We start from the raw sequence: 11,573 nt of genomic DNA, 5'->3' as shown, positions 1-11,573 counted from the left end.
ACTTTGCATATCTTAACACATTTAATATTCATAACCCTATTTGTGGAAGGTAGTACCGTCTATGGCATGGCAGCTATATCAGCCCCTTTATTTCCCCCAAGGTTTGGAGTCTCTTCCACTTTCCAGCTTGTCCTCCTGCCCTTCACTGTCCCCAGGATCATGTCCTCCAGATTCTCACAGGTCCCTCCATCTCTCCTCAGGTGCCAGGCTCAGCAACCTGCCCTCATTACCTGCCAGTTCCTGACCCTATCTGTCACTAGCTCCTTACCCGGCTGGGTAAGTATTCTTCTGAATACTTGCTGTTCCCTGGCATGATGCTTTTGCAAAATAAGAAAATCAATAATAATAATAATAATAACTACTCACGTCTAGTGAGCATGTGCTCTTCATATCTATTTATTCTCTTACAAATACCTTAACAAATAGGGACATATTATTATTCTCCTTTTAACTTTGCTTTCTAGAGAAGGAGGCTGGGGCTCAGGGAGATGAGATGAGTTTTCCCAGGTCTCACAGGAACAGGACTGAAGGAAGGAAGCCTTGTTTGCCAGGAGAAACCGAACTTACATACAGGATTTCTGTGGAATACACAGTTCCTGCTTTCTTTTTGTTGACAAAGTCTGAGGTCCTAGGAAAGAGAGGAGAAGAATAGAAATACCAATATGAGTGCGTGTGTGTAGTTTGCTTCCCTCACTAAAGTTTTCACAGTCTATATTAATGAGGGCATGGTTTTACCTGTTTTGTTCTCTGCCATATCCTCATGTCTAGATTAGGTGCCTGCTACTGTGGAGCTCTAAAATGTTGTTAGAGAAAGAATAGAAGAAAGAAAAGAAGGAAAGAAGGAAGAAAGAAAAGAAAGGAGGAAGGAAGGAAAGAAGGAAGGAAGAAAGAAAGGAAAGAAGGATAGAAGGGAGAAGGGAAGGAAAGAAGGAAGAAAGGAAAGAAGAAAGGAAGGAAGGAAAGAAGAAAGGAAGGAAGGAAAGAAGGAAGAAAGGCAACAAAGGAAGGAAAGAGAAGGAGAAAGGGTTGGGGGTGGGGAGGAAAGAACAAAGGATTGCTTTTCCCTCACTATGGGCTTGAGCCTGTTGCCTCCAAGGATACAAAGCTTTGGTCTTTACCCATAAAGAAGGATTTTGAAGTCACCTCACCCAGTTCTGTTCCCCCACAGTTTAGACAAGATCCTCATGCTCCACTGGCCACACGAGTGCCCTCAGAAGGATCAGACACAGGTGGAGGGAGCTCCTTGTGACCAGCAGAGAAAACAGGATGGGGCACTGCCTCACTGAGGACCTGTGGGTGGGAAGGAAAGTGCCAACGGCAGCTCTATAAAAGCTCCCTGGCCAGGGGACCTAGGGCAAGCAGTGGTTTCTCCTCCTTCCCCCTAGGAAGGGCCAGGAAAATGGCCCTGGTCCTGGAGATCTCCAGCCTGCTGGCCTCTGTGTGCTGGGTGTCGGCCAATATCTTTGGTAAGTTCTGAGGCCATGGAGTCAGACATGGGGAGGGAGCTCCAGTGTCAGCCAGGCTCTGCCTTGGGCCTTTGAACAGATGCAATCGAATTTAATCTTCACAGATGCCCACATGTCAGTAATTTGCTTTTTTTTTTTCAGATAAAGAGGCAGATCTAGAGAGAGGCAAACTGAATTACTTGAGGTCACAGAGCTAGTGATTGATGGAGCAGAGATGGGAAATGTGGTTGATCTTCCTAATTCAATTCTAGGTCACCGTCGCCCCGCCATTTTGGCAAACTTTTGGCATTGACCTTGGGTTTTTATCCCCTTAGCTATTCCAAAGTCTATGTCATCCATAAGAGGTATTTAAGAAGCCATAGAAAAAGAAATCTACTTGTGGAGTGAAATAGCCCTAAGTTCTGTCCTTGGCTCAGCCACTAACCCGTGTGACTTGGGGCAAAGTGCCAAGCTTCTGTTTTTTTTTGTTTTTTTTTTATTTAAAAAGTAAACAAATAACACATACCTCATGATGTGGTTGTGATTTCTGGGTAGGATCCTATGTGTTACAAGAGTTCTCAATGGAGAATATGTCATGTATGTTATTAATTAATCTGTATTTCAATGTATATCTGGAAGGTGCTACATCTGCAGGGCATGGCTTGATAGATTCAAGAACTTCCTTATGGCTCTCTAACTTACTCCAAATAGCCTCACGGGAATTGTGGTGGGGTGGGGGTGGGCGGGGAATGTGGAGTCCCAGCATTGATTTTGGAATCCTTCACTTGCCAGCTACGTGACTTTGGGCAGACGACTAACACTGCCTGAGAGTTGGTGCCTCATGAGTGACAAGGATATATTGCCTGTCACCTCTTAGGGGAATGTTGCACATTAAATGAGTTAATGTCATACTGGAAAAAAGTGTGCTTAGCTGCCAAATTTTAAGATAGGCTGTCATAGGTAATGATGATAATCCTGGAAAAGCATCTGTGCTTACGAGAGCCCATCTCTCCTGGCAGCCCAGTCCACACTCTTCTCTGATGAACCACTTTTCTTTTCCTAGAGTACCAGGTGGATGCCCAGCCCCTTCGCCCCTGTGAGCTGCAGAGGGAAAGGGCCTTTCTGAAGCAAGCAGACTACGTGCCCCAGTGCGCAGAGGATGGCAGCTTCCAGTAAGGCTTATGTCAGCAGCAGCTTATGTCAGTAAGGCTTGGACCTCTCAAGGTCCAAGATGCCATAAACAGCATCTCGTGCCTTCCCCTCTCTTCCCAAGCTCTGCCCTACAACTCCTTTGTGCTTGTGAGGCTTGGTCACTGTCATTTGGAGGTGCCCGCCTTTCAGTTCCCCAAGCTGATCAACACTGGACAATCTGACCACGTGAACCCCAATCCATGCTTCATCCTCCCACTGCCCTCCCTTCTCTTCCTCACATCACTTTTTCTGTGATGGCTTGAATAAACGACATGTGTGGGGGTGGGGCAGAGTTGAGGGGGGTGTCAAATGATCTGTGCTTTGGGACCTCTCCCTCCTCCAAGTATCCTCTTGAGAAGCTGAGGTGGTGGAAGCAGAGGCGGCCTTGATTTCCCAGTCCTTAGCTGCCGCCAACACTGCGTGGGCCAGCTCTCTAGGCTGCCTCTGGGCTTCTGGGCCGCTGTGTCCTCATTGAGCTGCTCTCTGAAAGGGGTTTCTCCAGCTGCCCTAATGCAGACTTGGGGCCTGAGACCCTCTCTGTGGTGAGTGTGGTAATAATCTAGACAATTCTTCCCTGCGGAATAGACAGGAATCCTTTGCACTCTGCAGGCGATTGAAATTTCCCTGTGCTATTCCGGTCATGTTGAATCAGGGGAACTCCATCTATGTGACTGCGTTCTGGGGAACATCTGTGAAACATCCCTCCCTGTTGCTATCTTATGTACACTCTTAATGGGCCTAACCTCCCACCAGTGTACAGAGACGCTTAGATCTCTGGGAATTCTGGAACAGCAAGGAAGGAGTTAAGGAGGAAGTCTCACTTTCCCCAGCCTTATTTATGTTCCCATTCCTAAGTCTCTTGTTCCAGGCTCTTGCAGTTTCAAACCTGGCCTCTCTTCAGTAGGCTTTGCATACGCTGTTCCCTTTACCTGGAATATCTTGTACCTTCTTATACCTTCTTATACCTCCAGCCATCCTGCAGGTCTCAGTTCAGTCATGATTTCTGAGGAGTCAACTCTATGACTTGGCCTGACCCCACCCATGTGCTTCCCACTATACCCTGCCGGCCCCTGACCCCACTAACATCCCACCCCCAAGTCCCCACTTCCTATCCATACAGTGTGGGCACTGCCTTTACCCTCTGCAGCCTCATAATGACTGAGGACACTTGGTGGATGTGGCTGAAGCCCTGCGCTCCAGAGTGGATCACTTGCTTCCGGGCTGGCAGGCTGGACAGGTGGTGAATGAATGGCTGGGGCAGGAGCCAGAGCAGGTGTTAGCCAGGCAGGAAAAGTGGGGCTTTTCCATTCCCAGGTCAGCCACCCTTCTCCACTCCACTCTCTCCCTAATTTATACAAACCAAAACTTGGAAGAATTGAAACGAAGAAGAAAAGTAGCCTCGGTGGGAGCCGGCGTGTGGCTTTGGGGGCCCATCCCAGAGTCACCTATCTGTGTCTCCTCCTCAGGACTGTCCAGTGCCAGAACAACGGCCACTCCTGCTGGTGTGTGGGTGCCGATGGCAGCGAAGTGCTGGGCAGCAGGCAGCCAGGCCGGCCTGTGGCTTGTAAGTGGGAATGGGGGACGTCCCTTGGAGGGACCCTGCTAGGACAACTCACTTCCAGGAATGAGCACTGGGTTTGGGTGGGTGACTGAGCAGGTCCTCCCTCTGGGCTGCTGGCTTCTCCTCTGTGAATAAGAATCATTCCTTGCAAGCCATGGAAGGCCCTCTTTCCTGCAGGGCCACTGTGAAAGTCCAGTCATTTGTTCAACAAATATCTACCCAGTTCCTCCCATGAGCCAGGCACTGTGCCTGGTGCTGAGAAGACAATGGTGAACAGATATCAACGTCTCCTGAAATCAGAAAGTCACCAGAAAAATACAAAGTGCCTTCTCACCTGTAGTGTGAGGTGTTTCTAAAATTTAAGACTTGGGTCAAAGCTATCCAGTTAAGATAACTATTGTAGTGAGTAATCAAAGAAACACAGACCCCATTTAAAGAATGTCATAACCCTAAAACAACAGCTAACTTAAGGCAGCCACCTCAAAATAAGGAAATTGAACCTAAAACCAAAATTATCCTTTGATGGATTAAAAGCTCTGTTTGGGGCACTGGTTTTATGCATCTAGCGCGGCTGTCATGGGAGCATGCTGACCCCATACTCTCCTGCTGTGTGAGCTTGGCTGAGTCAGGCATCCTCACTGAGCTGTGGGTCCTCATCTGTAACATGAATATAGCATCTGCCTTGTATGATGTTGTGAGGATTTAGAACACGTGTAAACACTAGGCACATAGTAGGTATTCAATAGGGGGTGATCGTTGCTAATGTCTCAGTCCATTTGTGTTGCTATAAAGAAATGCCTAAGGCTAGATAATTTATAAAGAAAAGAGGTGTGTTTGGCTCACAGCTCTGCAGGCTGTGCAGAAGCATGCCACTAGCTTCTGCTGCTGGTGAGGACCTCAGGCTGCTTCCACTCATGGTGGAAGGGGAAGAGGAACCATCTGTGAAGAGAGCACGTGATGAGAGAAAGCTAGAGAGACAGAGGGTGGAGGTGCCAGGCTCTTTTTAACATTCAGCTCTTATGGACACTAATAGAGCTGGAACGCACTCACTCCGAGGGGAGGCATTCATCTATTCATAAGGGATCCACCTCCAGCACTCAAACACCTACCACATTGGTGATCAGATTTCAACATGAGATTTGGAGGGGACAAATGCTGAAACCATAGCAGTTAATGTCACTAACCTTCACTCAGAGTGGTGAAGTAGCTTCCCCAGGGTTACACAGCGAGCCCGGGGAGAAAACTGGACTCAGAAAAGCTCTGCTAATACGAGGCCTGCACTCGATCCCATCTCCCCTCCACAGTACTGTGCTTGGGATACCTGACTGATTGATGTGGCACCAGCGAGATCTGCCCTTCCCTAACTCAGTCCACAGGATACTAGCTAGGCCTGTTCTGTGGCTGCCACCCCATCACTGGGTGTCCTTGGGCGTGTCATTACCCTCTCAGCTGTGTCGCTCTGGGGAGGAAGCATGAGTTTTCCTGGGCTCAGTCCCCTGGAAATTTCCCCGCAGTTCTAGCTAACACTGCTCCTTGTACCCACAGGTCTGTCATTTTGTCAGCTACAGAAGCAGCAGATCTTGCTGAGTGGCTACGTTAACAGCACAGACACCTCCTACCTCCCTCAGTGTCAGGATTCAGGGGACTACATGCCTGTCCAGTGTGACGTGCAGCAGGTCCAGTGCTGGTGTGTGGATGCAGAGGGGATGGAGGTGTACGGGACCCGCCAGCTGGGGAGGCCAAAGCGATGTGAGTTTCACTGAGTGCCTGCACCCCTAGAGCTGGGGAGGGGCTGAAGCTTTCCTCACTGCGATCCAAAGCGTTTAGGGTTTCCTGCCGAAACGGGCAGAGAACCAGGTCCTCAGTAGGGAAAGTAAAAGCTTCAAAGGGAAGATTTTATTATTCTCATATTTCCATATGGTAGACAAGCCATATTTGCTGGCTGATCTTTAGAAACATAAACAAGATTTCACTGAACGTTGTGAGTCTCCTGTTGCAGACCCGAGTCACTACGTGGGTCTCTAACTGTCACGTGTATAGTGCAAGCACAGCCATGTGCTGCATATGGGTGTTCTGGTCACCAGTGGACCACATACATGACGGTGGCCCCATAAGATTATAATAGAGCTGAAAAATTCCTATTGCCTAGTGATGTAATGACGATATTGACCCCGAGCAGGCTTAGGCTAATGTGTGTGTGTATCTGTTAGTTTTTAACAAAAAAAGTTTTAAAAGTAAAACAAAAATTTAAAATAGAGAAAAATTTATAGAAGAAGGATATAAGGAAAGAAAACATTTTTGTACAGCTGTACCTTGTGTTCCTGTTTTAAGCTAAGTGTTATAAAGGAGTCAAAAGTTTTAAAAAATTAAAAAATTTATAAAGCAAAAATGTTGCAGTACGCTAAGGTTAACTTATTATTGAAGAGAGAGAAAAATTATGAACTTAGTGTAGCCTGAGTGCACAGGGTTGATAAAGTCTACAATAGTGAACAGGAATGTCCTCGGCTTTCACATTCACTCACTGACTCACCCAGAGCAACTGCCAGTCCTGCAAGCTCCGTTCATGCTAAGTACCCCATACAGGTGTACTATTCTTTATCTTTTATACGGTATTTGTACTGTACTGTTTCTGTGCTTAGGGATGTCTAGATACACAAATACCATTGTCTTACAATTGCCTACGGTATTCATTACAATAACATGCCATACGGGTTTGTAGCCTAGGAGCACTAGGCTAGACCATACAGCCCAGGTGTGCCATAGGCAAGCCATCCAGGCCTGCAGAAGTACACTCTATGATGTTTACACAACGAGGAAACTGCCGAACGATGCATTTCTCAGAGCTCGTCCCCATTGCTAAGGGACACATGACTGTATGTGCTGCTCAACTGCAGAAACATATGTCTACTCATACATAAGAATTTTTTTTTTTTCATGAAAATGTTTAGGTCCAAGGAGCTGTGAAATAAGAAATCGTCGTCTTCTCCACGGGGTGGGAGACAAGTCACCACCCCAGTGTTCAGCAGAAGGAGAGTTTATGCCTGTCCAGTGCAAATTTGTCAACACCACAGACATGATGATTTTTGATCTGGTCCATAGCTACAACAGGTAAGGGGAGCTGGGGTGTGCCTGTCACTGGGCCATCACCTGCCGAAGCCCACACTCACCTTGAGCTGGGGGCCTCCATGTGTCATACGTGCAGCATGATAAGGTATTAAGAGCCACCTCATTCTCATGAGCCGTGCTGGGCATGTAAAGTGCCACGGCGTTTTTTAACAAGGCAAACTGGCAATCGGTATTTAATGAAAAATAGATGTGGCCTCTGGCCAATGAAATGTAAAACATCAGAATGTGAAGACATATGGGCTAGGGTGCCTACTGCATCATTTTTCATTGTAGCAGGAAACTGGGAATAAAGTGATCATCAAAAGGTGGCTGGCTGAATAAATGTGAATCTGCCATAAATATATATGTAGCCATTAAAAAGACTGCATTAGAGCTGCTAGAACATTTGACCTGGAGAGGAGGCCACAGTATATTATGATAATACAATACAAGATACAAAGCACAGAAAATATAATATGCTTTAATTTTTAAAGAACAAATAAGCAAAAAGATTCTTTATACATGCTTATATGACTATATTACTATGCAGGTCTCTGCACAACACTATGTGAGTACAGAGTATGAGGAAGGAGCATACAGTACGTGGTCATCCCGGGCTGCTTTAGGGCCAGAGCTGCTCTGCAGAAGAAAGAGTAGGCAGAAGGCTGGGCGCAGTGGCTCACATCTGTAATCCCAGAACTTTGGGAGGCTGAGGTGGGTGGATCATAAGGTCAGGGGTTCGAGACCAGCCTGGCCAATATGGTGAAACACCATCTCTACTAAAACGAATGCAAAAATTAGCCGGATGTGGTGATGTGCACCTGTAGTCCCAGATACTGGGGAGGCTGAGGCAGGAGAATCACTTGAACCCGGGAGGCAGAGGTTGCAGTGAGTTGAGATTGTGCCACTGCACTCTAGCCTAGGTGACAGAATAAGACTGTGTCTCAAAAGAAAAAAATAAAATAAAATAAAACATAAATAAATAAAGAGGAGGCAGAAAGGGGATCTGCAGAAAAGGAAAAAAGGCAACATTCCCAAAAGCATGGATATCATTATATTTGTGAATGTTTGTAAACTGTGTGTATATGTGCACTTATGAATAACTTTAAAAATGTAAATAATGATATAAACAGAGAGAGAATTATAGATCTTGATTCAAATAGCCAGGGTAGCTTCTGGTCATCCATGGTGGCCACTTGTTTATTGTAAAGGGTTCATGCAGACTTCAGATGTAATTGAACCATTTGGAGTAAAAAGAAAAATGAATACTAGTCTGCAAAGACCGATATGAATTCTCTTGGAGAACTTGAGCCTCTCTGTGGCTGGCTTCCAAAACAACCAGTTTCTTTCCCTGTGTGAGGGAGGAAATTCTCATGGGCTGTGCCAGGAGGAATCTCAGACTAGCAGCCTGTGTGCCGAACTGTCCCTTAGGCAGACTTTGTTTGAACTGCATCATATCTTAAAAACTGGAAACTTTTATTAGGTTTTACCGCATGAAATTTCCATTTTTGTAGGTTAAAAAGTAGTTGAACATGAGCAGTTTCATATGTTCAACCTAAAACACACAATTCTAAATTCCTGATTTTAAAGAACAAGGGTGGGAAGCTGCATGCACGCACTCACTGGTGGCATTAAGACACTGGCTTTGCTGCTCTTTTTACACCAAGGACATGCCCTTCTGTGCTCCAGGTCCCTCCGTGCTCTGTTGCCACACCCTTGCCTACCTCATCCATTTATATGACCTGCCTGGTCCTGTCTTCTGCCTTTGCCACTGCTTAGCACAGTGACCTGGCCGCTTACTCTCTTAGAGCCTCAGTGTTCCCATCCATCAAATGGAGGGCAATGCCCTGCTCATTACATCATAGTGAAGATTTGATGAGGCCTCACATATGAAACCATGGGTGCGAATTTACAAAGTTGTAAATTACTATACTTCCGTGGGGAATTCTCATGCATCAGCCAGCTTCAGCAAACATAGGTTAGATTTTTCCCCTCCAGACCTGGCCTGCCTGCGAGCACGTATAAATCTCAAACAGCCAGTTTTACTGAATGCTCATTGCTGCAAACCAACGTATTCTCAGTTCAAGATCACCTGACTGCTTACTATATATAGGGAATTTTATATCCTTTAACCTACCTTAATACTTACAGAAATAATTAGATAATTATAGTCACTACTATACAAATGATTATTGAAACACAGAGGTAAAGGAACTCACGCTAATAAGCTTAGATGCTAGAACTGTCTGGCTCCTTTTAGTATCCCACATAATATAACTCATCTCTGTTCCGCCAGTGCATGGCATAGAGCCTTGCATGCAGCAGGTCTGGAATCTGTGCTTAAGGAATTGGTGAATGACCCGAGACCCTGGTGGGTGCCACATTGAAGTTGAGGCACAATTCACAGCTATTTCCACAAGAGGGCAGTCGAGTTAAATGCAAAAGTTCAGAACTAAGCAGCCTTTGTTTAAAAGAAACACAAAAATTTACTCCTGAAATGGGATCTTTTTCATTTTGTAAGCAAGCATGTCTCTGAGCAAATTCTGGTATTGAAAGGTCATGGGAAGGGTTGGGTGGTTGGTTACTGGAAGCCTAGCTGTAATCAGGGATTTTCCGACACTTAAGTAGACCTGGGCAGTCGCTGGCCCAGTGACTCCTCTGGGCACAGTGGAAGGAGCCTCGGAGGCAATATAGAGGGCCTAAGCTTAGCAACTCAGGTTTCCAGGTAAAATACGAGATGGCAAGTTATGTTTGAATTTCAGAGAGCAGAGTAATTTTTTTTTTTCAGTGTAAGTATGTTTCAATATTGCAGCAAGCATTTGAAGCCTGGGATTGGGGAAGGGTATATCATAATCACCATCGGACTTGGATTTCTGAAAGAATGGAATGGTGAGGGGAGAGCAGAGTGCGTGCAAGGAGGCAATCCTCCGAGTTTGGAGGCTACTGCACTAGTCCAGGCAAGAAACAATGTTGACATGGAGCAAGTGTCGGAGAGGACAGCCGAGAGATAGGGTGAAACTGGAGGAATATTTACCAGATGGAATCCACAGAATTTGATGAAGGAATTGATATGGAGGTGAGGGTCGGGGGGAGTAAAGAATGACTCCTAAGTCTGGTTTCTGGATGGATTCTTGAGGATAAATTTGAAAAGGAAAAGCCACAAGCTTTGTTTTGGGATATTGAATCTAAGGAGATTTTTTGGGAAAATTCAAATGGAGAAGTGACAGAAGGCAATCACTTCCCTGGGGCTACCAGAAGGCTGGAATCCTGTGGGCAGCTCATTCACTGACCTGTTGCTGTGAGTTATTTTTGTGCTGGGTGATGTTTTGCACTTGAATTTTGCAATGGTGTTTGCCCATCTGAAGTAGGTCCTTTTGCCCTTCAAGAAGGCCACTGCTTACAATATCTGTTTGGCTGGAAAATTTTAAATAACCATGTTGTAATGGGAAGCAAGCTTCACTGGTTCTTCTGACTCATGCCCCATCTTTCATATTGCGCTAGTCCAACCATTAATTGTGGACACACATTCTGACCAAGCAGATTATAAGTAAAGGTCTTAAGAGCCTTTAAGCACGGCTAATGCCATTATCAAAGCCTTAATGATCTGAGTTAATTGACTTCTTTATTAACCCTTGTCCTTAATGACTAAACACACTCAAACTTCTTAGCAACCAGTCTAACTTCAAATGCCTTAGCCACCCATGCTACCCAGATTGCCCAGTGGGAAGATAGGACCAGATGTGTCTTAATATATGGTAAAGGGGCATTGTAACCAGAACGTGGAAGGTACTGTATGGAGAAATCTTCTCTATGGAACCACCAGATCACCCTCACTACAGACACCTGCGGTGGTTGGCTATGTATCAGGTGCTCTGCTAGGCTACGGCCCCCCCTTATTTTATTTATTTATTTTTTTGAGACAGAGTTTCACTTTGTCACCCAGGCTGGATTGTAGTGGTTTTTAGTAGAGATGGGGTTCACTGTGTTGGTCAGGCTGGTCTTGAACTCCTGACCTCAGGTGATCCACCCATCTCAGCCTCCCAAAGTGCTGGGATTACAGGCGTGAGCCACTGCACCTGGTATGGTCTCTTCTTTTAAGGAGCACCCTCCCTAGTGCAGGAGAGAATGAAATGCATGGCTCATTTGTGAGTCAGTGTTTAGATTTCTAAATAACTGCCTGTGGGAGACGTTAGAGAATCTGACTGAGCCCGGAGGCAGGAATCGTACTCTGAAAATGAACAAGACCAGATGCCCAGTGGAGACCAGAATTT

General features: G+C 45.9%; 1 protein-coding gene across 1 annotated transcript in view; it reads left to right on the top strand.

Moving 5' to 3' along the window:
- Positions 1 to 1,358: 1,358 nt before the first annotated feature.
- TG (thyroglobulin) overlaps positions 1,359 to 11,573 on the top strand; it is a 272,792-nt gene continuing 262,577 nt past the window's right edge. The window contains exons 1-5 of the mRNA XM_011938150.1: positions 1,359 to 1,466; positions 2,509 to 2,617; positions 4,103 to 4,200; positions 5,743 to 5,946; positions 7,146 to 7,305. Of these exons, the coding sequence (XP_011793540.1) occupies positions 1,400 to 1,466; positions 2,509 to 2,617; positions 4,103 to 4,200; positions 5,743 to 5,946; positions 7,146 to 7,305 (638 nt within the window). The 5' untranslated portion in view covers positions 1,359 to 1,399. The remainder of the gene's footprint in view (positions 1,467 to 2,508; positions 2,618 to 4,102; positions 4,201 to 5,742; positions 5,947 to 7,145; positions 7,306 to 11,573) is intronic.

Source organism: Colobus angolensis, unplaced genomic scaffold (genome assembly GCF_000951035.1).
Source record: "Colobus angolensis palliatus isolate OR3802 unplaced genomic scaffold, Cang.pa_1.0 Scaffold17, whole genome shotgun sequence".
In the NCBI taxonomy this organism is placed as follows: Eukaryota; Metazoa; Chordata; class Mammalia; order Primates; family Cercopithecidae; genus Colobus; species Colobus angolensis.
The sequence above is the reverse complement of the archived record's forward strand: the minus strand, read 5'-3'. Positions and strand labels throughout refer to the sequence as shown.